The 27,978-nt window shown below is 33.4% G+C and overlaps 1 protein-coding gene and 2 long non-coding RNA genes across 4 annotated transcripts; 2 read left to right on the plus strand and 1 right to left on the minus strand.

Moving 5' to 3' along the window:
• Nucleotides 1–550: 550 nt before the first annotated feature.
• Nucleotides 551–4,342, minus strand: LOC123535231 (actin nucleation-promoting factor WASL-like). 2 transcript variants are annotated; one of them, XM_045317806.2, is made up of 5 exons: nucleotides 3,971–4,331; nucleotides 1,501–1,515; nucleotides 1,231–1,300; nucleotides 1,001–1,113; nucleotides 551–661 (listed from the first exon to the last, which is right to left on the minus strand). In XM_045317806.2, exons 1-3 carry the CDS (start codon nucleotides 4,329–4,331, stop codon nucleotides 1,257–1,259), a joined length of 420 nt encoding a protein of 139 aa, XP_045173741.1. In that variant the 3' UTR covers nucleotides 551–661; nucleotides 1,001–1,113; nucleotides 1,231–1,256. The 2 variants fall into 2 exon arrangements, with proteins under 2 accessions (XP_045173741.1, XP_045173740.1); XM_045317805.2 differs by lacking the exons at nucleotides 551–661; nucleotides 1,001–1,113; nucleotides 1,231–1,300; nucleotides 1,501–1,515 and adding an exon at nucleotides 2,968–3,853 and having other exon boundaries at nucleotides 3,971–4,342.
• On the plus strand, nucleotides 1,807–3,112 carry LOC128547426 (uncharacterized). The gene is made up of 2 exons (XR_008366533.1): nucleotides 1,807–2,016; nucleotides 2,218–3,112. It is a non-coding gene; the product is annotated as an uncharacterized LOC128547426 (long non-coding RNA).
• LOC123535008 (uncharacterized) lies at nucleotides 4,335–27,950 on the plus strand. The gene is made up of 3 exons (XR_006683123.2): nucleotides 4,335–9,303; nucleotides 25,926–26,009; nucleotides 27,512–27,950. It is a non-coding gene; the product is annotated as an uncharacterized LOC123535008 (long non-coding RNA).
• Nucleotides 27,951–27,978: the final 28 nt, after the last annotated feature.

Here is a 27,978-nt window from a genome sequence, read left to right on the forward strand (position 1 = left end):
AAGAGAGTAGGTGAGTCTATAGGAAATTACCATGACGTCACTGCCGCAGCCAACATTCCATAGGAAATTACCATAACGTCACTGCCGCACCCAGTATTTCCAAAATAATAGACACTAGGTGTGTCAATCGGAAAGTCCCATGACGTCACATTCCCATGATTCATGTCACTCCCGTTAAATTTCCTTTACTACCCAGCTTCTCTATATTTAGACAATAGACAATAGAGGATATAATATAACTGTATTCTCACCATAGTTATATTATTCATAATCTTCTTTTTTATTGTTCTAACATAATAGATTTCTTAACTGAATAACTGTAAACCACTCCCAGTTCCACTTTATACTTAACGTAAAGAAATTTATTCAATTAACAAATCATCAATATCATAATACTAGCGGATCAAATAACAAGTGATAATTTAACGGTTTTAATATTTAAATCTTTTCACAATTAGTTATTCAATCGGTGTAGATTACACTGTGTGTGGTAAGGCGGAAACATGATCTCTACTAAAATAAGTGGTGAAGAAAAGGTCAACGAACTTAGTAGATTTAATCATACTTTATTTTATTTACTTTTTACATTTAAAAATCATCTTTCATTTCTCTTATTTCACTCTTTATTTGCCTGAGTTGCTCACACATTTAACGCCACAGCCTAGAAAACAAAGAAACACATCTTTTATGAAAGTAATAAAACTGATGTTTAGCTCATGTGTTATTTTAGATAATTCATGAAATATGTGACTTAATATTTTAACGAATGTACTCCTTTTACCGTTTTCAAAATAATCATTCAGGAACCTAGTGGCTAAATAACATATGTGACTTGATGCTACAACTTACAGCCTTTGACATTTATATTCTTTCCAGAAATAACTGGTTAAATCGCATATGTGACATAATGCACTTTTATATAGTTTTGCCATTTTTGAAAAGCCTTGAAAACTTGTTTACTATACGATCTTAAATAAATGCTAAAGTAACATGTACTCACCATACGTAAAATCCCTGGATGCCAGGGCACATCCTGCTACTCTTCTTCTTTCTCTATTTCTTTTAACCTTCTCCCTCAAGATTGGGGGTAAATAATACCCTCCTCACTTTTTGCTGAAAAACAAATGTGAAAAGGTTTAGATAGTGTGTCTTTTCATTAAAGTAACGCGTTACGATTGTCTCATTTCTGTTCGCTTAATAGAATTGAAACAACAAAACAATTTTACTTACAGATGGTTCCCCGAGTTGGGAAGTATCTAAGCTTGCTGCTTTTTTTCTTTTTTCTCTCCGAAGAGATGACCTGTGGAAAAAGGTAAAATTGGTTTGTAAATAAAACATTTATGTGGGGAAAAACCCGATATCTATACTTTTATCAAAAATCTCTTTATTATTTACACCCAATAAATGTTTAAAATCAAGAATATAGATTTGATATATATTGAGAAAAGGAAAGAAGGTATTTAACTTCAAGTTTTTTTTCTACGTAATAGAAGTACTTACAATGATTTCCTTTATCTGAAAAAAGGAAAAAAAAGAATGCGTACAGTTAGATTACATTTCATACCCATATGAGTTACAATAACATTAATAAAGGTAAACATTTATTGCAATATAATAGCACGTATCAGTACATTATGTTATACAATATATACGTGATTTAATTGTTTATGATTCATTTTAGGACTGGTTGATTTCAATACCATATATAGGGTGCGGTCTACTCGTTTGAACACGTTTTAGTATTGACTCATCTAGGGTGCGGTAACCCTTTGTTCCAGTTTAATAAACTGATACGTCACCTTATGCAATTCAATATATATAACAGATATGAATGATAGCATTTCTCTGGAGCAATTTTATACCCAGGCCGATTTAGAAATCATCAGTGAATCCTGTTTTTCAAACAGACGTAATTATAACCAAATAAAGCAACGTGGTATTTTGGTGACCCCTCTCTTAAAGCATACATAAGGAAATTGAATGCTGCACAAAAACGAGCGTATGAAGAGTATAATAGTGAGGAACTCCAAACTTAAATATGTGGCTTTAAGTAAAATGATTGTATTTTACACATGTAAAAAGGAACAATCATAAGATATTGACTTCCAGCTTGTGCTGAGATATAACAAGAAGTTGAACAACTTGCATACATTATAGTCATTGTAATAGAACGAATATTATTATTTCATCTTTAGAACAGGTATATTAAAATTTCAGGTCCTACATCCCACATCAAAGAAAATGACTCAGAAGACAGTATTATAGTATCATAATGGAAGTATGACTTGAACGTATTTAAGTTATACGTTATGAAGGAATAAGTATAGAAATAACCCTGACAAGATAGTAACAGTTTTTCAGCCATATTGTTTACAATCATGTCAAATTTATCAGAGTGGGAACCAATTGCGGATATTGAGCAAAGAATTTGGACTAGAGTGTATTTAAAACAGTGGAAGTATATACAGGATGAGTGCTGTTGGCTTATGCAGAAGTTTAACTTATCTATACGTTGTTATTTAAAGGATAATTTGTTGGATTTAATTGAAGAGGATAATTGTGAGGTTCAGATCTTTATGTGGCCAGTATTGGATATTAATGAACACTTGGTTTTATCCAATATTTCGTATCAGTTGCATTTCGGACCGCTATTTTATGATCAGTTGTAGAAAAAAAATGACCGCCTTAGGAGATAATTATTGATATGTGAAAAGCATGTATTACTTTTGACGGGGGGATAATATGTAATGTTATGTTTTGGAAAACGATTTGTGCGTCAACTCAATCACTCCATCAATTCAGTGGAATGCTTGGGTGACAGGGAGAGTAATTATTAGTATTAAAATTACAGATCAGATAAACAAACTGTTTTAACAACCAACACGGATCGTATTACAATGGAGAAATGTTTCTTTTATATTTGACCACCGCAGAGTAATTGATTTTAAAAGGAGAAATACACAACAATCTAGGTGAACTAAATGTCTTTTATTGTATCAACACTTTGGATATAATCAGGTTCTTAAATGTGAATCATTCTGCGATAATGTATTACTTCGTTTAATCTTTTGTATATATGTATGTACATAAATAGATATGACTTTAATAGTCTCTCGAAGCTCATAATAGTTCATTCGTTATCATTTTGAATCTTCCCGTTATTCCGTGTCATACACTCCGTCCAACTTTGGAATTTCCTCAGTTTCTAGAATCTCGCTGAAACATCGTCTTCAATGTTCTAAAAATAGATGAGGAGTGAAGGAAAACGTTCTTACTCTTTTTCGTGTTATCGTCTAATCTGGGACGTTTGCGTTTTTCACTGGACTGTTTCATTTCTTCCCGACCTATAATACATACATCTTTAGGTTTAGCGATTGATACATCTTTAGGTTTAGCCCAACCTTCGAGCATACTCTTACTTATGGCGGTCATCTGTTTCGCTGGAAGAACCACGGGTATATACATTTGTTGTTTCTTACTTTTTAGGTGTCCAGTCTTTTTACTATTTCTCGCCCCGTTATCAAATATATCCGTCTTTCCTGAAAGCATTCTCTTTTTGGTTTTGCTACTCCTCGCCGCGTTATGAAATATACCCATCTTTTCTGAAAGCATTCTCCTTTTACTTTTGTTTCTCCTCGCCGCGGTATGAAATATGTCCATATAAAGAATTCGTCATCATCAAGGCCTGTAGGAATGCCCTGAATAAACTCTACTCGTGGTAAAACAGAGCTTTGAATAATTGAATACAATGGCTGCCATCGTTTATACAACCACACTATTCTTTGTATTGTTGGCTGAATTCTAGCTGTATGATTCTGCAACAAATCTTTGACCGTTGATGTTTTCCCACACGCTAAAATAAATATACATTTCTGAATATAAAACTATCCTTTGCACTTGTTTGTGTTTATACATAAAATTGAAAAAAAAAACTAATGCGGTTTTGGTATATTTTATGTAATATTCATACCTGTTGGACCAAAGATCATCATGGTAAATGGATGTTGTAACAATGTCATAGGAGGATCCTGCGGTGGCGGTGGCGGCTGCGGCGGATACGCTTCACTGCGCATAAGTGGCGGCGGCGGCGGCGGCGGATACGCTTCACTGCGCATAAGTGGCGGCGGCGGTGGAAACGCTTCACTGCGCATAAGCGGCGGCGTCGGCGGCGGTGGATACGCTTCACTGCGCATAAGTTGCGGCGGCGGATACGCTTCACTGCGGATAAGTGGTGATGGTGGCGGTGCCATTGATTTATGTTTGCCTCGTTGATGCCTTAACATGACATCCCTTGTCGAAAAATCTTGATGACATTCGGGGCACTCGTTCATGTTGCTCTCCTGATGACTTACATTAAAATAAAGAAATATAGCTTAAGTTATTCCTTTAATGGCTTGTAACATAATGTGACGTATCAGTCTATTATATTTAAAGATCGTTAACATTCCGTTACCACTTTGTAATTTGATCCGCGGGTACTGGTATAACAATTGTTGGGTTAGATATTTGTTTACATTTCATATTTCGTTTTATATAAAGTATGATTGTATACGGTTAAGAATTTCATTATGATTGGACAATAGAAGATAGAATAAGAAATGATAATAAGTTCGGAATGTTGGGTTGGGCACTGTTGTAGGGCATTGACCGAGGTGACCTTGACCCGATGACTCATCGGAAGGTGCGGCCGCCCCTATTGGGTTGGGCTCTGACGTCATGGAAATTTCAGATTGACTCACCTCATTACAGTCTGGAATGTTGGGTTGGCACATGACGTCATGGGAAATTCTGATTGACTCACCTAGTCCCTATTGTTTTGGGAATGCTGGGTGCGGCAGTGAGGTCATGGTAATTTCCTATTGACTCACCTACTCTCTTTTGTTCTTTGGAATGTTGGGTGCGGCTCCCCATTGTTCTAGGGCATTGACCTGTCCGCTATCATGTTGCGCGATTGTGAGGTCATGGGGTTTTCACTCGTTAGCCCCGCCCCCCACGCGATGACGTGATAGCCACGTGGTATGGCTCCAGCTCCAGGCAAATTCCCCTACCGATTGTTATATACTACTGTTAATACATAATCCCTGTCCCAAAACGTCTTATAATTGTGATCAAGAGTGGAAAATTGAAACTGATACGTCCTGCTACTGTTCTTATAGATCAATTAAGTTTTCTATCATATCGAGATTGGTTTTGCATGTTTCATTTACTAGGAACATTATAGCCTCATTAAATGTTTTTGGTAGTGTGTGTTAAAAGTCTATTTAGAACTTAATTTAAGATATCCACTTAGCGGAAGAACTTGGAGACAATATAAAACTTGATGCGTGTGGGTGTGCAGGGAAAAACAGCTTATCATTATGTATTTAACTGCTCGCCTATTGGAGACAGCATGCAGTGAGGCTAACCACACAGCTACTGATCATATAATTTGATCCAGTGATACCACTGGAAGGAACCCATTCAGTTTTAAACAGTTAGTCCTATAACTGTTAAGCTCACATTCACGCACGGAAGTACCGCTTAAAGATTTTTTGTTTTATGTTTGTTCATTTTTAACTATTAGATGTTGTCATCGGAAACGTCTTTTAATATTTAACATTAAAAGCATTTGAAAACACCTGGTATACAATATTGATATATACATTGTATATCGGGTACATCTGGAGTTATTTTAGAATCCGAACAGATACCTTTACTCTCAAGTTGGTGTTTCTGCAATTAAACTGCAATAAACCTTAAAAATTTTAATACGACATGTTTTGATTTTGACATAGAGTATGCACTTCCATTTTTCGAAATGAACACGGTAAAACGCTCTGTAACAAGTTGTATCAGAAGAGAAAAAGAAAGAAAAAAGAAACAACCAGCTGCTGCTTTGATGTTCTCCCTCAAATAACTTTTAACTAATTGACAAGAAGAAGTTTTCACTCGATGGGAACCTTAATTACCTTACAATACTGATGGTTCCGAGTACATAGCTGTTCATAAGGGTAATGTAGGTGTTACAACACTAACTTTCACCAGGCTGAATGGTTTAGAAAAAAATGAGCCCTTTTACTTGGCTTAATTATACTTACAAATTGTTTGCAGTATTTATTAACATAACCGTTTAGCCAGCGAACCAGTGTACTAAAATCATAACGGTCAACAAAATATTTAAATATTTCAAAGCTCATTTCTTACATACATGTATAATCCTTTCAGTCAATCAGTGGGTAATACAAAATAATCTAGGCTTTCTGTTACTTAACGGTTAATATATGCGTTCAAATAAACAATTTCCAATGCAATTTTTGAAATACACACACATATATATGCAGTAAATACTTGTTTGTTTTACATTATGCAAATGCTCAGTTAATAATGTCGGTTTATTTTAGTGTATACCACGGGTCTCAAAAGTATCAAATTACAATTTCACTTATGCTGCAAAATATTATATATGTATCATTCTTTTACATTTACTTAAAATTGTATGTTCAATGCAAGGTAATACTTTCTTACCATATTAGAGACTGTTTGCAGACAGTTAACATACGTCGCGCTGTAGCATGCAGTTACATACAGAATCAACACATCCGACATGACAAACTGACATGATCAAGGACTTACTTAATATTATGTTCCCATACTTACTTTATCAGAATTCTTACCAACAGAATGACGATTACCAAGTATAATATTATGTATTTTCGCTTACCGCTTAACACAGTCGCAAATATGAATCCAGTCGTAGCTAATCTAGAATTGTCCTTTGACTAGAAATATTCAGTCAAGCAGAACTTGATTGTATATGTTTAAGGTACGTTTAGGGGACGGAATATGTTTTCTCTTGTGTAAAAAAAAAGTCACGCGAATCAGTTTTCGGCGAATGTCGCACTAAAAACGAATTTGTGACCTGTACGGACCAAGCCACGTGACTTAAGTTTGCAAAACAGGCTACTTCATAACGCATTATGGATATTTTATCAAAATGAAAGATTTTTTCAACATTCTGCCTAATTCGAAGAAGGTGTCTATTTTTTTTCACTCTGCTGATTGTGCAACGCTAAGTGAAATGTCAGACAAAGCGTTTATCCTTAATGGCGCTGTTTATCCTTAATGGCGCTGTTTACAAGTTTTAAAGCTATATTTCGCTCAGTATATTCAGCAAGAATATTGATATATCTAAAAATGATATTAAGTAAGTTTAATAAATACAAGTATTATAAAAACCTGTTCAAATACCAACATATATCAATTTACAGAAAGAGCTGAATACGGTCTGCGTATCACATGAATAAGGTTGTGATCAGCCGATCGATTAAAGTCTTCTAGGTAGAGAAGTGTCTTCCAGACCACAGCTGTAATTATTCGTCGTAGAATAAACGAAACAAAATTGCACACCTACGACACCTTTGTGAAAATTGCTTTTTGTAAAATGTTAGATATATGATAGAATAACACAACTGATATGAAAACCTCATAAACTTCTTGCCTTATTACAATTGGCCGACCATCTTTTTTCGGCGAACGCCGTCTAAATTCGTTTTCGTTACCTATGCCACGTGACTTCAGTTTGCAAATCAAACTACTTGATAACGCATTATAGATAATTTATCAAAATGGAAGATTTATGCAACACTCTGCCTGATTGGACGAGAGTGTCAATTTCTTTCACTCTGTTGATTGTGCTACGCTGAGTGAAATGTAGACAAAGCGTTTATCCTAAACGACGCTGTTCACAGTTTTAAAGCTAACTTTGGCTCAGTATATTTAGCAAAAATATTGATATATCTCAAAATGATAAGTAAGTTTAATAAATATGATAAAAACCTGTTCAAATACCAACATAAATTAAAGAAAGAGCTGAATACGGTCTGCGTATCACATGAATAAGGGTGTGATAAGAGTCTTTTATGTAGATAAGTGCTTTTTAAAAGAGTTTTCTTGTTACAATTTTCGTCTGTATTTGAAAAGGTTTCTTGCTTTTTTTGACTTATTCAGATTGCATATTAAAATGAGTACTTGTTTGCTTTGATATATTTGTTATAAATTATTTAACTGATTTATTATATATGAATATTTTTCTTTAGTATGGTATGCAGATATTGAACTCAGTTGAAATCTGTTTTATTATATATATGCTATATAATGACTGAATCTCATTACACTGAAATGAAGGTACGTTGCATACAGATTATCTATGTGATATGACTACGGTCAAATTTTGCTTATGAAACAGAAATATTAAAATAATTACAACTGTATGTTTTGCTTGACCTTCACCTTTTTATAGGTGTGACGTCATTGTCCAAAGATTCCTGAATAGCGAATATGCATTTGTTAAAGCGGGATCAGTTGGCCTATTTTAAAAATAAATAAAAATAATAAATAAAAAAAAATCCTTTAATTGATTTTTTTCTCATGTATTCTAATCAAACTTGATTTGTAGCATCTTTATTAGGCCTGCAGCCAACTTTGTTCAGCTGGGACATTTAACCCCTTTTAGGGGCTGCTAGAGCTAAAACTAGAAATGCCTTTATGCAGTGTCTCATGAACAGCTTGGTGGATCTTTGTCATACTTGGTCTGGAGCATCATTATAAGGTCCTCTTCCAAATTTATTTATATAGGAACTTTGGCCCTATTAGGGACCACTATAGCTAAAAGTAGATATGCCTTTCTTCGCATTAACCACTAAAATGTAATGGATTTTTATCAAACTCGATGTGTAACAATATCGTAAGGTCTCCTGGTTTTTTGTTACAAATGGGGATAGGGACCAATTTAGCTAAAAATATAAACACGTTTAATGACCTCTTCTCATGAACCGCTTCATGAATCTTCATCAAACTACTGCTGGAATTATTCGCCTAAGGATAAACGAAACAAAATTGTAACCCTACGAAACCTTTGCGAAAAATTAAAAGAGAACCATTTAAATTGTTAAAGTGCGGTGTTTAGTTTTGCAATTCGAAAAATGTTAGATGAAAGATGAATGTTAGATGAAAAATTCATAAACTTCTTTCCTTATTACAATTCGCCGACCATCATTTTTAAAGATATTTCTTGTTTAATCTATTTCTTGTTTTAATGTACGTTCATTTTTTGCAGAAACCAGAAACGCTTGTTTGATGTGTATCAATATCGTCTGCTAGAGTGCTAATGAACGGAATGTGGTGATCTATTAAGCACTGGTACTCTTCCAACACTAAATGCAGTTACCATTAAAACAACTTTGTCTAATTGAAAACTGCACACTCCACGTCCAAAACCAGACTTTATGATTACCCACATCATGCAAGGAAAATATCAATACAGAAGTAAGTACAAATGTATGGTACAAAACAACTAATAGAAACAAAAGGTAGCAGAGTAAGTATCGAATGATGGCTGGTTGTTCTTTATTTTCTCTTGATACTGAGAAATTTCAGAATTCTTTGGTTCTCTTTTCTTATTTCTGGGCAAAGTATAGATATAGAAAAATACTCGTTGTTTTGAAATGTTATTTCATGAATTCTGTTCTGGAAAATGATACGTCTCCAAGAAAAAATAAGTTCACAAATGCAATGTAGTTTTCGTTTGCAAGGAAGACATGTGTCATTGTTTTCGATATTTATCAACCATCAGTTCAATTTTGAAAACATTTTCATGATAAGTAATATTCTAACACCACCGAATTTGGTTTCCAACTAAACAAAGAAGACTTAAAGTGTGACGTCATAATGCAACAAGAGCCTTGTTTGTGAGAAAAAATTTAACACGTCATTGCACAAAATGTCATAATTCCTTTGAATCTGAACTCAAGACAATGATTTTATGCAACGATATAATCACTGTTCAGGATATTTATTTCAACTTTACGTCTGTATTTTCTAGATGATATCCGTTACTTTCAAACTAAATTTAATGAAATTATTGAAGATCAGAAATGTGTTTAGCATTAATTTAAAAATGATCTCCGTTTGATAATAAAAGTATTCCCCTAACACACGCAATTGCAACAGAAGACATGGCATGTAAAACTCAAAAATGCTCATGTAAATTTATATAAACAAAAAAGGAAACGTTAAGCAAAATCGCATGTACTCAATGCCTTTACAGAAGACAGAGCATCAAGAGAAACACACTCCCTTAAGGGCCCGAGAAAACAGGTCAGAAGATGGGATAGGATTTAAAAACTTCCTATTATAGAGTGCTCAATGACTATGAATTTATGATGTTTCATAATGAATTAATTTAATTGTCGGTAGTGCGTGCCTGCTATTTTCTAGCAATTTGTTTCTGTAGTAAAAAAACATCAATGATAGATATAAAACCCTCATTTTTTAGAAAACAAAAAAAAATATGTATATGAGCTAGATATAAAAAAATATTTTCTTAATCGCGGACAAGTCTAAAAGAGCGCATTATTAATATTGATTTTATTTTGGGCGATGTTCCATCATGCGATTAAATTCATTCATTTGGAATTCAACGTTTTCAAACAATGATCGTTGCAGTTTTATGAAAATGCATTATTTCTATTTATATTTTTGAACTTGTTACCTGCATCTTCATGTGTCTATACTGTCAACATATTGTCCAGCTGTAACACCAACAAAATCGTGTACTCTTTGCATATTTTTTCTTTAAAATAAAAATATATAACAAAAACTGAAAGCATTTATACTGTAAAAGAAAACTGCGAAACCATTTTGTAAAAGAAAACTGCGAAACCATTTTCAACTCAAACTCAGTCATATAAATTATCATGCTTTTTAAAATTTTTACAAGGAAACATACAGATATTAATATACTTTCACGGTCAGTTAGCTTCGAGGCGGCGGCTCAACCCTATCACTCCTGGTTAGGGGTAAGTAGAAAAAAAAACAAGTATCATGACCAGCTACAATCTTCCTGGAGCCTGACTACCCTTCCCCATATTATATTGATGAACTGAATAAATATTCCCTTTAATGAAATTAATATAATCCATTTAATTGTACATTCATTAAAAGTAAGTCTGATATCAGATCATTAAATTGAAACTTTGAATATATGCGAAGTAGTTTGGTTTTCCTCTTATTTTGATGAGGATTTGATCATAATCAGTTTTGCAAATCTATTTTAGACGGCGAAAAATACTGCAAAAATATTTCAACAAGAGGAACTGTTCTGTGGTATTAAGTATGTTCAAAGGAAACTCCGCTTTTCTTGAATCGAGTTCTATTGGTTTGTTTCGTGTGTACCGCCGTTTGTCAACAATAAGTAAGTTTTGTAAATACACTATTCATAGTACAGTAAATGTTTGGCTGCAAAAAACATGTCCCATCATGACATTTCATCCCAACTAACAGTAGCCTCGGTTTCGGTCAAATGACGTTGAATTTGATGTCGCTTAATTAGAAATTGTGGTAGGTCGATGTAAACGTGTTTTAATAGCGTCAAAATAATACGGGAGCGATAGACGTCAAGTAAGATATTTTGCGTGTCTAAAATCCATTAATAACCTTTGAATCCAGTGTAAACTACGGTGTTCCGTTTGGACAATCGTGACTTTTTATTTAATACTAAACCGCGATGCACGATGGTACGATGACGAAAACGCGATGGCGCGATGACACGATGATAAAACAAGGATGGTACGATGGTGAAAACGCGATGGCACGATGATGAAATCGCGATGGTGCGATAGTACGATGGTGAAATGTCGATGTAATATCATCGTACCATCGCGTTTTCACCATCGTGTCATCGCGTTTTCGTCATCGTACCATCGCGTTATCACTATCGTACCATCGCGTTATCACCATCGTACCATCGCGTTTTCACCATCGTATCATCGCCTTCCGGTACAGCATATGTGTCAGTAAAATACAGACTTGATACAATCTCATTTTTACCTTCTACATCCTAACAAGAATCAGTTGAGTTTGAATAATACCATGTGACTATTACACCCAGCTTTTTATTTACTTTCATGCATACATAAAATACAAAGGACGTGGCCTTGAAGATTTTACAGTTTTAATGAACTGAGCACTGAACATTTTGTAAAACATTTTGCAAAACAGCATAATCTAAATGGTAAATTTCTTCTCACAGAACCGGAAGGCGATGGCACGATGGTGAAAACGCGATGGCACGATGGTGAAAACGCGATGGCACGATGGTGAAACCACGATGGTACGATGACGATAACGCGATGGCACGATGGTGAAAACGCGATGGTACGATGGTGAAAACGCGATGGTACGATGGTGAAACCACGATGGTACGATGATGATAACGCGATGGTACGATGGTGAAAACGCAATGGTACGATGGTGAAAACGCGATGGCACGATGGTATGAGGATGAAAACGCGATGGCACGATAATGAAAATGCGGTATTACATCGACATTTCACCATCGTACCATCGCGATTTCATCATCGTGTCATCGCGTTTTCACCATCGTACCATCGTTGTTTCACCATCGTGCCATCGCGTTTTCGTCATCGTACCATCGTGCATCGCGGTTTAGTATTAAATAAAAAGTCACGATTGTCCAAACGGAACACCGTAGTAAACGCCTTTTATGTGAAACAGAAGATCGAATATGGTATACACTCTTTCTCCAGTGCAATATTGCCGTATTCTAATAAAATATGCATGCTATTCTACTATTAATCAGAATGACAAAAGTGAATGTGTTTGCAAAGGATGACTTACCAGAACTTGTGTTAAACGGTAATTGATAAATAAATTGTCATAAACCAAGTAATAAGTAATGGACAAACAGTTTCGTTAACAGTAAACTGCCATACCTCAACATTTTTAATGAAAGCATGTCGGAGTTGCAGTTATTGTTAACTGGTAATTCTCAAATTAATTCCCAAATTATCTTTATGAAACACACTTATGCAAATGTATTTGTCTTTATTCGGTTGATAGTGATTATTTCTGTAGTATATAAAACTTTTCATGTGGTTGTTTTCATGTTTGGGCAGTTAGCAAATTTCAACGTCACACTTAAACACTTTTAAGATATGTATACGTGACTGGTATTTTCTAACTGTGTAATGGTTCTGTCTACTCTTTCTGTGTTGTAATCTAACACAAACTGAAGAACAATATTGTCACGTCATATCCAGATTAGTAAAACATCAAGATTTTGCTAAGGAGTTTTACTCAAGTTTCACTATTTCCAAATGGCATAAAAACAATTAGCAACCTCTCAAAATATTAATTCTTGAAGTCCGTCAAATTACACACTCTTACCCTGACGTTTCTAAGTAAAACATAACCTAATAAAAATGAAAGGGAAGTACTTCAGCGGGAACCAAATGAACATTATATCATTTAGCAGGCAAAAAGACTCTTGTAAAGCACACTTATGATGGTTTCTAAATGTATTACATTCTATTCACAACGTTTAATCAAAGTAGCATCTCGTTAAGCAATATTGTACGTTAGGGAAAAGCCATCTAATTTTTTTTTGACTAAGACATTCCAGACCTGTTGGCGATGAAGCCTCAGAATAATGCTTACTAAAGAAATCATATGACTTGTGTAGAATTAAAATGCTTATTTGGAACAGCAATAGTTTATAACAAGTCTGGTTTAGCATGTTTACATATGAGTAACAGAGTTATTATCTTTGGAAATATTCCAGAAGATCTAGTGGAAAGAAACAACATTTGAAATTGCTAAAAAATGTATTGCCATGTAGTTGAATCAAAATGCTTACCGTTTCAGCTGACTATAGTTTTTCTAACTTATTGAGGTGTTTTATCAGTAATTACGCATTTTTACATAAAGCTTTATGTATGTTTCATTTATTCTTATTCCTGAGACTGTTAAAACAAGTGATGGGTAAATCTACCGAAGATTTCTATTACTTTTCTATAAAAATTTCTAAATTTTATTTCCTTGCATGAAGTCAATGTAAAGATAGAAATGCATTGTACACAGTAATGCAACTTGTAAAATTTTTAATGCTAATAAAAAAATCCATTGATTTTGTATCAATGCATTTATGAACGGCTAGCTCATACATATAGGATTAATAATGTTTTATCATCGACTTTTAAAATTAAACAATGTATCTTTTTGCAGTTCTTAAGGACGATAGCGGTCGAGAAATCTGGTCGTTATTATCCCTGTTTGGAATATGGAATTTAATGCATTCCGACCAGTTTCACGTTCGTTTTTTTGATCATGTTATCACTTGTTAAAGATAAACAGCGTGTATTCAAATTAGTTTTTACATTTGCTACGAAGGATTTTCATTTTTTAGATAATATTTATTTCCAAGTATGCAGACATGACTGACTATGGGTTGTAGTGTTTTATATAGGGTAGAAAATAGTTACTGATACTAAATGAAATGGCACGTTTCTTCTGTTTAAGTAAAATAATAACTCAGTGGAAAAGTAAGTCTCATGTGTTACAAGCCATAGTTTATCAAACTATTTTAAGAAGACATGTCTAAGGTATATGCTGTTAATTTGTTAGATTTTCATCTAAGGCCATCCCGGGTTACAGTCGATACTAGTTATCAGCCTTAGCTCTAAAACATGCCACAAAGACTAGTTGGAGGTGTCTAACTTTCTCTTGTTTTGGAGTTTGTTCTTCTGAATGTGATTGCGATCAAATTTATACTAACACTCTCTTAAAGTTAACAACCTTGATTCGAATTGATTTATTAAAATTTCTGATAAAGCGAAATTGATGAATGGAAATTGCTGTTATTACACAGGTGATTCAATTATCGTCCGATAATTTAATCGTTATCTAATTTAAAAGTTAAAAGTAACATGAGCGCTATTTCATTATATAAACCACGGTTATGTTGATTCATAGCAGATGCTGTGGTAAACGAATGAATGTGAAACATTGCTCTTGCTTTTACACGAGAACGATTTTTTATAATATTTTTACAACCTCGTTGCAAGGTAGTTTGAAGCGAAATGTAATGAATAATACTCAAAGTATGTAAGAATAAACAGAATGAAAAATGTCTGCCTCGTTGTTAGTAACTGATTAATGTGAGTAAATGGAAATGGAAAAGTAGCCTTAAGCACACTTTAAAGGTTACCAAATAAGGCTAAACGGCATTACAGACGATTTTCTTGTTGTTATTTTATCATGGAATCAATTCAATGCGTAGATAACAGAGTACTTTTAAGCCTGTGTTAAGGCGCTTGAGAGACTTAGCACGTTTAATAAGGTCTAAAAAATTCTTTGTTTCCGGTAACATGCAAAAAAAAGGGGGTAGGTATGTCGGAAATTTTTTTTGGATTTTTTTTGTTAACTGAGACTTTTCAGAAATTATTTTCGGGTCAAAAATGAATACAAATAAGGGGGTTATGCCTTTAGAGCATCAGTGAGTTGATTCTAACATCACTGATCATGTGTAAAACATAAAAAGTGCAGTTTTGAAACATTTTATTAAAAAGTTAAAAAAAAATGTTCTCAAAGGCCATAAAACATTAAGGGTCGGGCCAAAAATTTACGGTAGGTCGGGATACCGGAAACAATTTTTTTACGCATAACCTTTCATGGACTGACTCGATCACACGGACCCTGCTATCATATACCTTAATTTCATGGATTTGTATCCCTAAAATTGCCTGTTAGTGGACCACAAAAAATTAGTTCAAGATAATATAGGAAAAGTACAGGTAATGGGGTTTGTTCTACATTTATTGATCTTTCTCATATTTCAAAAATAATTAAATGAAATTGATACAATATTGGCAAAATATGTAGATACAATGATTCAAACTTGAAACCTGGTTATCTTTACCACAAACCGGAAACAACCTAGACAAATCTATAAAAACAAACCATTCTTTAAGCTATTGTCAGTACGTTTAAGTGCATTTAATACTGCACTATAAAAGTTTATACTTTCACATATTTTGATAAAACCCGTACAGGTGAACTGAAAATCGTCTTTGAAATGAAAATGAACTCATATAGTGGTATTCTATAACCCGAACACTTCATAAACTATATACACATCTAAGCGTACTCGTGTAACTGAAACGCTTGACATATAATTTAACATCAGGCAATGACATTAACACGCGGAGTGCATGTACCATAAAATGTGACTGTTGCACGACGGAAGATACATATCAATTGTTCAATATAAAGTACCCATTGCGCGATTGAAATAGGCTAGTTTATTTTCACGTTCTTGACCATAGTGTTCATATTATAACATAAGGATATACTTAAGGGCAGGAAATAATATGTCATTCACTCTCTGTTCTGGGGCCAATGAAAAGGTCATGTCGGTATTATGCAAACTAAGGACACCTAGTTATCAAATTAAATACTTGTTTGATAAAGTGTGGTGATAATCAAGAATTCATGGCACAGATAAATTACTTTTATTAAGCATTACACAAATTACAATGACAATGATAGGATATTGCTTTAGGAATAATTTAAATACAATCTTTTGAAATTTATCACGGTAAAATCAGAACCGATGTTTCCATAGAAAACTATTCAAATACAACTGTTTGCATCATTTTACTTGCGAAAGTTAAAGAAATGTCAATCAGTGTCATAAAAGACATATGTTATGGATATGGTTGGTTACGGACAAAAAAAAGAGCATTAATTTTGAAATATTACTGTGTTTGAATATTAATATTAATTTGATTTTTGTTATTACATCTTAACAGTTATATTACAAGACAAGCATGTGCTTTATAGTGACATGAAAGTAGTTTGTCGGAGTACGTTATCTGTCACTATAAATGCCTACCCTGGCATCCGCTTTATGCTAACAGACGAGTCAAGCAGATCCTCAAAATGAGAGCGATAAACTTGTTTTGATTTAAGACTTTGCCAAATACGACTTTTCTGTTGTACTTTATCGAGCTAACATTTAATGATTATGTCAAAAAAAATGACCATTACTTTTCAGTCACGTACAATACAATCATATGACTGTTGTAGTATTGAAATTTTTTATCGCACATACATCTTTACGTCTGAATCTGAAACACTTACGCATACCTGTACATATTTGTCACATATCATAAACTCTTTCGCCCAACCACTCCCTTCTACGCTGTTGAAAATATACAATATGGGGGCCTCCGTGGGCGTGTAGTCACTGAATTCAAATTACTTGCCCTTCGTCAATCTAGATTCGAGCCTTGATTTCGGCGTAGAATTCTTCATGTGAAGAAGCCATCCAGCTGGCTTACTGTAGGTTGGTGCGCCTACCCAGGTACCCGTTCGTGATGAAATGATGCCCAGATGGGCATCTTGGTCTTCCTCAGTCATCAAAAGCAGGAACACTGCTGAAAATGAAAGATCCGTCATTCAAACACGTGTCTCGACTTGTACTTTATACCGTTTAATAAGCACTTCTGTTTGGACATTATAATTTTCCTTTGATCTAAGATGACCTTCAAAGAATACAATTCAACCTAACCACTCTAAAAAGAAGTGTTATTAACTTTAAATTTTAATGCTTTTTTTGTGCAGATAATGTTACAATTACACTCCACGTGAAATGAATAACTTTTGATTAAAGCTTGTTATTATCTATTTACTCCGTACACTGCTTAGTTTAGCACTGACAAAGTTAAAAGAATATAAAGATTTTGCGAGGTTTATTACGTGATCTTCATCGTTGGTACATATAAAACCATCAAACATCTGCTAGTATATGTTAAAAGACAATTTAAAAGAAAAACTTGATTTTTTTTCATGGTTTTGCTCAAAGGGTCGTTAGGTTCATGCATTTAAGTAGATAATTTGAATGATGCTTTAAATGACTAACATCTTAATCAACCTGTATCAATAAGATGCAATGGCTATGAAATATCAACATCAGTATATATCGGATCATATGTTTAAATATATGAACAAACAATGTTTGAACGCCTCATTTTAAGAAAAACACAAACATTCAATAGATATATGTACATGTATTAAAATGTTTTCTTGCTTCTTAAGTACAATGTTTTAGTAGTTACTTTAACTATTGTTTTTTTATTAACTAAATAGAAAAAGAATTATTCAATTTTTAAAAGCTGATGCATTGCCGTAGCGAGTACATAGAATAAGACTGAGAAAGAGAACAGCAATACAATATGGCAATAAAAGGGCAATTTCATTAATAATCTCAGATACATTTCCTCATTTTATGACAGTAATTTCCTTCAGCTTTCGGCTGAATGTCTAGAAGCATAGTTATGTCCTTCTTTCGAGTTTTATTGCCTGAAATGTGATAGAATATATATCAAATTACTCTGTGTATAATTAAGAAGCAATGTTTTCTGTGTTAATGAAGTCTTTGAGAAGATCCGGTGGAAGCATAGAATGCGATCAATTAAAATAGCTGCACACTCAGTTTGGTAAAGTTTGTTTATTAGAGACAATGAAGAATGCGACACCATTTTTACACAATAGACCCGGCATGCGCGGGATTCTTCTTACATAAACAATGCTTGATGAGACTGGAGAAGATATATTGCAGACGTGTTTTGACAAATCGTCGGGGAACCCACTCTGCCAAATAATTCAATAGTTCCAGGTGAACCTTTTTACGCAACTCTCCTTGTTTTATTTAAATAGTTTCATTCCGATGTATCCGTATAGGCATATCCTTACAAGAATGCATAGAGAGAAGCGTCGCGTCCCAATTTGTTATAACATGTATAAAACGCTTTGAATAACAGCTTAAATTGAATCTTGACATGACAGACAAGGAAACAGAGAAAAGTGACCCACGTTACATAATATATCTTTTTTTTGTATTTCTATGATTCAATGTAGTTAGCTGAGCCCGTCTATACCTAATAATGATAATTTTAACATCGTTTCTCTAAGAATATCTCTACAATAGACATGCTTTTGACTCTATGAAACATTGCTGTATTAGGAGATTGTGTACGGTATCCATTGTTCTTAAAGACGTGGAAAAGGGATCCTAAATATTGGTTTAGAATATTGGTAATGCTTATTTCAAGACTTGTTAAGAAATGCTACCATATAAATTGGGCTTCTAAAGTGAGACATTTATTGACATCAAATGGTTTCGGTAATTTATGGTTACAACTGGACTCGCAAGGACATCATATGCGCATTCAGACGATTGTCAAAAGGATGAAATACCAGTACTTCCAAAAATGGTCTTAGACTAGTAGTGTTGAAAGATCAAGCAAATGCTACCTATGCAAACAATTTAAGCGAAACTTGGAACATGAACAGTATCTTGATGTTTCGTTTATTCGTAAGTTGAGAACATCGCTATCAAATTTTAGATGTTGAATTCATTTTATAGCTCTTAAAACTGGTCGTCATAGCAATATACTTAGGTCGCTTGTGTAAACTTTGTAACATACGTACGTTAGAAGATGAAAAAAAAAACTTCTTGCTGCTTTGTCCTGTAAAAATGAACTTAGACAGTGCTAGGTTCTTGGAAACTATTAGTGTTACCTTTACTTTGTTACTCGACAGTGGAATCGTTGAAACTTTCACATTACTCGCAAGCTATATATTCCATACTTCAATCGACAAAATACATTTGTACTCCTACATTATTTAGTTGAAATGTATGCTGTTATTTGCTGGCGGCCTAAATCTTAAATAAATTGTATTGTATTGTATTGTATTGTATTGTATTGTACTGTATTGTATTGTATGTAACGGATTTATTTCATAACCTAGATGTCTTTCTGTTCCTGTAAAATACCACATCGGGTCTTCCGCCATCATTAGAAATGGCAAGTCACCTTTTAACTCGCTACGATTATTTTTTTCGGCCAAGTCAACTTTTAACTCGCTACGATAATTTTATTTGGCCAAAGCCACCTTTTAACTCGCTGCGAATATTTTTTTCGGCCAAAGTCAACTTTTAACTCGCTACAATTATTTTTTTCGGCCAAAGTCAACTTTTAACTCGCTACGATTATTTTTTCAGCCAAAGTAAACTTTTAACTCGCTACGATTATATTTTTCCGCCAAAGTCACCTTTTAACTCGCTACGATTATTTTGTTCGGCCAAAGTCACCTTTTAAAGAGAATTTCTATAGTTTTTTCCTTTCATATTTTTTTTTTAAATTCACATATATGATAGGAAAATTTGTGCTGAAGACAATGAACAAATAAAAAACAATGGGTCACCAGGCTTGTTTTTTGTGAACAATTGTTTTGAACACACCCACTGTTGCTGAAACTGCCAGAGATTTTTCAACATTTTCATAATTTTCTGCTTTTTTATAAACACCAACCAAAATATACATCAAGACAGCACAAAAAGCTTTTTTCTTTTTACAGATTTTATTATATACTTATTTGATATCACAGTCATATTTATAATACTCTATCCTTACAATAATGGGTACAAATGAAAAAAAAATTGTTTCATATTCACTTTTGTGAACTTTTTTTAACGAAAAATACCCATAGTGAAGAATATTTTTATAAAGTTTGAAAAAAACTCTTTCATAATTTTCTTTTCTGTTTTTCTTGTGTATAAAAATATATAATTGTATTGTTAGCATAAAAATGGCTAAAATATATGGGTCACCAGGCTAAATTTTATGTTAAGAGGCTGATCACTACCAAATAGAATGTAAGCCTCCGCAGGTCTAGTCACAAGTAGTCCAAATATAAATAGTACTAATCTTTTTTCCTTTCCTAGTGCATTTTCTCGGCAGCAACTTGCTTACTTTTACCCTACCGCGTTTCAGTATGTATCACTTTGCATTCTAATGAAATCGGCATGTTCCTATCGCATGCTAGATAAAAATGGCGGCGTAAGAATTTAATGTCACGAAAAGAGAAATTGAAAGAAGCGAAAAGTAGTAAATTCAGCGGGTTGTATTTAACGAACTGAAGTTTTCTTATATAAAAGTTAACACCCCCTTTTCTTTTTGTTTTTCTAAAGTAGCGATCTAGTTCTTTATGGGAATATAAGTGTCTAAAAATCTGATATGCTAGAAAATGTCGAAACACCGTTATGAAGTGAGTGGATTTTATATGAAATAAAGAACAGCTGGATTTAGTGGTGTTCAGCCTATAAGGGGCAATACATGTTATTTTCTGAAACCCCTCGAAAATGAATGGAAATGCCATTAATCTATTCTTTATGATGTAAAACGGTAACAAATGGCTGAAAACGCTTAAATTTCTTGTGTTTTTGGAATTTAGATCGAATTTTCGACCAGGTGGCACTATTTTGGTTCGTTTTAGAACCTAGTAAATGTCTTTTCTCGCATTTTAGCACTTCAGTTGTCTAAATAATATTGAAATTAGCATGTTTCTGAATGAAAATGACAAACATCGTAACGATTAAATGGATGTTAAATGTAAATTCCACGAATAAGGTAAAATTAATTGAAATATTGCTTGCACAGGGCTAAATTTTGCATATTTTTGAGGATGGGGGTGCCCTGTAATGAATTGTCATTTCTCTATATTTTCTCAATATTTTGCACCAAAACAAAGCAGAATCATTGTGAAATAGGTGTACCTTGAGAATGAATGCAAATTCATGGAAAAATCAAACAAAAATTTTCTCTTATAGGCTGATCACTACCAAATAGAATGTAAGCCTCCGCAGGTCTAGTCACAAGTAGTCCAAATATAAATAGTACTAATCTTTTTTCCTTTCCTAGTGCATTTTCTCGGCAGCAACGTGCTTACTTTTACCCTACCGCGTTTCAGTATGTATCACTTTGCATTCTAATGAAATCGGCATGTTCCTATCGCATGCTAGATAAAAATGGCGGCGTAAGAATTTAATGTCACGAAAAGAGAAATTGAAAGAAGCTAAAAGTAGTAAATTCAGCGGGTTGTATTTAACGAACTGTAGTTTTCTTATATAAAAGTTAACACCCCCTTTTCATTTTGTTTTTCTAAAGTAGCGATCTAGTTCTTTATGGGAATATAAGTGTCTGAAAATCTGATATGCTAGAAAATGTCGAAACACCGTTATGAAGTGAGTGGATTTTATATGAAATAAAGAACAGCTGGATTTAGTGGTGTTCAGCCTAAGAACGCTAGAATACAAAACCTGTTCCGACGGAAAATGGCGTGAACCTGGCCAAATTGATTACATGTATGTCTGCTAGAAGTTAAAAAATGTTTTAAAAATTCTTAATTCTTTCTATAATTAATACTAAATAATCTGAAAGGTAATATTGTTTTATCAGTACTAAGTCAATTATCTTACATTATATGAACAACACTGTCTTTGTACTAAAATGCGATGTGAAAACACAACCACAAAAATAACAAGATACCTGTCAGGCATGATACTTCTTAATACAACATAAACCAGTATCAACATTTGATCACTGATAAAACTTATCAAAAATGTTATTTCATTCATGATTCCTCATATTTAAGATTGTCTGTCACATGTTTCAACAAATGTTGACTTCAGTTCAGTTTTCCATAGAAAGTGTCGGCTGCGCAGAAAGATGCGCATAAAAAACTACAGGAATTCCCTTTAACTCGCTTCGATTATTTTTTTCGGCCAAAGTCAACTTTTAACTCGCTACGATTATTTTTTTTCGGCCAAAGTCAACTTATAACTCGCTACGATCATTTGTTTCGGCTAAAAAAACTCTGTTTCTAAACATAATTCTCACTTCTTTATATTATGAATTTGGTAAATTATGCTACAAATATGTCTTAACTTTGACTTTATGGACAGAAATTGATTCAGCACTGAATGGAAAGAAAATTAGACAGCTGGAACTTAATGAACATAATGTCAGTTACTAGACAACACGACTCTACCTAAACACAATTACTAGTGCTTCTTCATGTTTCGCCGTCTCTTGACGACGCTTAATCAATTTAATGTCTCGTTAAACAATTATGTCCGTTAGGAGAGAAACATCTTTTACACTAAAAATAATTCAGGATTCCTTAACACAAATGCCAGTCCATTTCTTAAATAATGTCTTGAGGGGCACGACTTACAAATATGATATTGAAATGCCCTTTAACACAACCTTTTATGGAAGACAGTATATGTATATTGTTTTTATTGAAGGGTAATTGTGTTTCATATTTGTTGTCGTGTTTACAGAGGTCTGTTTACAAATATGTTTCAAAAGGTGAACGGAAAGGACACTTAGCATTGCTATAGAGTTTTATTTTAATGTCATTATTAGAAGTACGAAAACGATCCTATCGTTTATTTAACATTCTTTGACGTTTCATGTATATTTTCGTGATTCCGGTACGTTGTTTCCGTTGTTTGTCTAAATCGCTCACAGCTGCAGTATAAAGATTTAGCATGTGCGCAATTACTTTCCAGCGGTTTTGGTCTTATATTAATGCTACACTTCAAGGCTTTAAATCATGATTGCCGTGGATCGCATATGTTGTTTTCTCACATTATTAGTTTGTCGTAAACTGTGTGGAAAAAGCACTTAAGCACTTTACAGAATCATTTTGCTCAACCTCGCCTCTAGATTAAATTAATTTAGTTTATACTCCACACAAACGTTCAACTGTTAAAATGAGAATTCAAACTAAACTACCTAAATATAACATTATTAAGATTCGTGTTGTGAAGACTTAAAGGAGGCGGTTTCTACTGTATATTTTATTCTTGTCTGTTGCTAAAGGTTGTATAACCGTTCATATAAACGACACTGTGTAACTTTCTTTTCTTAAATCGTTAATAACTAAAGATTGCATTATTGCAAAAAGTTGCAATACAAGAAAACTGGAAAACATTTTGTCTTAGAAAATCGATCTTTCAACATGAGGTTAAAATTAGTTTATCAGATTTATGCAAATCGGAAATCGCAAAAATGTTGCGATATTGGTTAAATTACAGCTTCACTAAAATTTATTATCTTGGCCGTTTTGCTGGTGGTTTGTCATTTCTTGGAATGAAAACAATTTCAAATCCAATAAGTCTTTTTATTTACTCAGAAAGTGATTACTTATGCAAACACTGTGGTTGTATGACGAATAACTTGTTATTACGTGAGCGGTTTGTGACTTTATTGACACAAGCCATAACATCAATAGATATGTGATTTATGTCTCAAATGTCGCTAACGCTCCATTATAGTGTTTATAAACAAACAAAAATCAAAGTCTAAAAGTTTTATTTATATGTTTACTTCTCAAGCACGTAGTGTTTCATGGTAAACGCGCATAACTGTCTGTAGTTCATGTTATAAAGGTATGATTTATTCAGTTGTTTAAATTGTTTCCTCCTTTAGTATAGGATGATGTTTGTTCGGTAAAATAATATTTGGTAAATTATGTTTTTCACTCTGCTCGTATTTCAACTGTTTCGTCAAATTCAAGAGTAATAGAAAGTTTACAATTGCATGAACAAGGTTTGGTCGACCATTTTTGAAAACAAAACTTGTTTCAGACAAGTCAACGTTGAATTGGGTCTTTGATATCATCAACAATGCTTATAACAGAAACATCAACAGTGCTAAGATTAAATACACCAACATTATGTAGAAAGATAGTATCTAGGTTACAACACCTACAGTATTTAGAATAGAAATGCCATATTAGACCAGTGGGGCAAAACTGAATGTCAGATGGTGCAGTAACAACTTACGATATCTGCCTCTAGACATAGGTGTTAAAAATAGCCATGAAAGCACGACACCGGAAACATTTAATGAGAGTTTTTCTGGAAAATAGAAAATAAACAACACGATAGTGTTACTTAACTTAGAATTAATAATCTTATTTACGAAAACAGAATGTTTTTCGTTTACGGTTTTAGTTAGAAATCGCCGACAAACCATTTATATTAATTTTGTCACAACATACTGTTGTTACAGTAAGACTCGAAAACAGGTTGTACATTGCAGACCTTTATTATGGCACGGCACAACAAGAAGTGGGGTCATATGTGATTTAACCGGAATACTACATACAGTCTGTTATACACAAGATACCTGCGTATCAGAATAAATGGCAACCTATTATTTGTAGACATACAAAAAGATAATAATAATGTCATACTGTTATGCAGAAGACACTGAACAATGCACGAAAAGCTGTAAACAAATGTAAACACCCACGGTCTAACACGTATTATTTCTCCAATACAGATTTCTCATCTCAAAACAAACATTTAATCGCATTAATGCAACAGATGTTTAATTTACAAAATTATTGAAATTCAGTAAGATACTGCAGGCATGTTAAAACGATCACAAGGAAGCGCAGTATCTTATTGTTAAAATATGCCATTTTGTCTAATGTAAGAGCAATGATTCCGCTCTAACTGATTTAATCAGACGTCTATTCTGCTCATGCAGAATTTAATCCTGCTGCGAAGCTTTAGGTCTGTAGATTGTTTTGGAAGTTCCGACGGCCCATTTCGCCAAAACCAAGGCCTACAATTTAGCTCTTACTAACGGAATATATCAGATGCAATTATTTTTTCCCAACAAGTAATTTACATATTTTTGTTTCTTTATGATGTACTTTCCAAAATATTTCAAGTGTTGAGGTGACACATTTATTTATTACAAGTGTCCATTTCAGTATAATTGTGATTACACCTTACTTCTGGTTCTGCTGATCACTTTGTTCTACCAGAAGAATAAAGGAGTATTAATTAGATTATTACTGCCTCAGCATCCGATTTTGTTATCTTTAGACAGAACAGAAACATCATTAACCTAATAGAGATCCATAGTGTTACCAGGTTGGCTAATTTTTAGTTAAGTATTGAACGTGTAAAATTTTAACTGTTTTATATATTAACCTGATTTCTGTATTTGTGTGCGAGTGAATTTTATTAATTTCAAAACTAATTTTTGATGAGATCGTTCTAAAGAACTACAAACTAATTTTGCATGGCCTAAATGAAACTAATTTAAGAAAGAAATAGAATAAAAACCAATTTCCAAATATTGTTTGTTAAACTGGTTTTGCCGCAAGCGCAATATTTTTCAAGAATACTCCAGATAATCAGAACTTATTTTTAACAGATCCGTTGTATTTAACTCGAGGGGATTTTGCCATTTGTGGATTGAACGAGGTCTTGCGAGCCAAATACATCACTGTAGATCAAGGTACTGTTGTAATGACTTTTTATTCTATACGTTATTTCAATCAAAACTGTGAATACTGTTACATATGCGTAAAAGTAGTTTTATAATTTAAATAAGATTATTATAGGTAATGGAGTAATTATTTTCAACTAAGCATTTGGAAAGGATACCACTGTCTTTTTAAAGACAAACCTTGGGATACACTTCATTGAATTTAACATATAAATTCGGCTTTCATGTGTCAAAGCTTTTCAATTTAGTTATGTCTTCATCATCAAATACTAATTTCTTAATTTTATAGGAGATTTTGTTGTGTTCTTGTAAAATGAGATAAACGTTCAACTGAAAGATGGCATAAAATGTTACAATAATGTTTAAATTTTATAACGCACCCGTATCAAAACGCGTAGATAGAGTAACAAATATTGTTAATAAGAATTGTGACAAAACAAACACATGCAGGGACACAGCAGGTTACTGATGCGAGAAAAGTAGATCTTCTCCTGTAACTGTTTATTAAGTTAAAGTTGTAAGTTTCATATTGATTGACCAAAGTAATAAAGTAACTTATGAAGAATGCTTGACGTATTCATAGGATTTATTAACTTTCACAACGGCAGTGTTTAAAGCAGCATGCTTCCAGATTTGGCTAAAAATAATCTTTCTTTCCAATTGAAGTTTGGTCATATTATGAACATTAGAATATGAATTTTTGTTTCTAAAATAGTTTAAAAGTTTCAAATCAAGAAAAAAGTATGACCGTGCCGGGAATCGAACCCCGGACCGCCGCGGCAATAAAGACATTTTCCAGTCGTCGTAACCAATAACGCTATAGCTGAAGTAGTGAATAATGACTTCAAACTATAGAAATTTATTTTCGAGACAGTTTACCTGGAGTAAAAGCGTGACAAACGCTTTTCGATTTTCATCGTAAAAAGTAGTAAAAACAGCAAATTCTAATGTGTTTCCGTAACATAAAGTTTGTCAGTAATTAAGTTTTAAAGTCTTCTTAAGAAATATAGCATTTATTTCAAGATATCTAAAACAATACATTTTTTTGTTGTTTTCGAACGATCTGGATGCATGCTGCTTTAAGTACTATGCCGTGTAGTGGACTAAAAGTGTTTTTTTCCCGTTATTTGAACTCAGTCCACTTATACTTTGGTCCCTGATGGGACATGAAATAAATTGAAATATATCCGTATAGTATAGTTCCACTTAAGCCAATTCTAGTTAACGCGATGATGTTGCACATTTCATAACCATTCATGAATACAGAATGAAAAGGACTGCCATTATTTTGTCTGGTTGGAATCTATTTTATTGATTTTAATTCCTCAAGGTTTCCGCACGAATTTTCTTGTCTGGCATATGACTGTATATGGGAAGAAACATCAATGCCTTAACAGTTTTATTGTGCTATGTTTCGATCATAGGTTTAAATTACATGTACCTACATTTTCATGAAAATGTTGTTTTTTTTCTGTTAAAATATTCAAGCTGAAAAACTTATTTTTTCTTAGGGTCAAGGATTCTTCATGTGAGGCAGCCATCTAAGTAAGATCGGCAATTCTACCAAGGCGACCACCCATGTCTGAAGCAAAGCTTGGAGGGGCCCATAGGGTATTCTTATACCATCAAAGCTGGTAAATGAATCTATAAGATGACCCTTTTGAAATATAGAATGCAACAAAGCAAATTAATAGCGGACTCAGTTTGAGTGAAGAATATGAAATACCTCCGATCATATTTTGCATTTTGTCAAATCGTTAAGACTGTTTTTTTTTTATTTGCAATTTTAGAAGAAAAGAATGCAAGTGAACACTTTCATGACATTTTCCTGCTTCTTACGTGTTCAGAGTGAGATAGGTTATCGACAAGAACAGAAAAGTGTAACTTTGGAACACTTATCTGATTTGCATAAAATCATAATAATTGTATATTTACCTTTCCATGTGGTGTTTCATTAAATTTTAGAGGCAATACCTCA

The sequence above is a fragment of the Mercenaria mercenaria genome, chromosome 12, assembly GCF_021730395.1.
Source record: "Mercenaria mercenaria strain notata chromosome 12, MADL_Memer_1, whole genome shotgun sequence".
In the NCBI taxonomy this organism is placed as follows: domain Eukaryota; kingdom Metazoa; phylum Mollusca; class Bivalvia; order Venerida; family Veneridae; genus Mercenaria; species Mercenaria mercenaria.

Bases quoted from the DNA above. Each gene is read 5' to 3' on its own strand.
- LOC123535231 (XM_045317805.2), bottom strand. From the start codon at position 4,331: ATGAACGAGTGCCCCGAATGTCATCAAGATTTTTCGACAAGGGATGTC. The intron at 3,854-3,970 runs GTATGAATATTA...TATTTATTTTAG, and splicing joins GATGATCTTTGGTCCAACAG to CGTGTGGGAAAACATCAACG.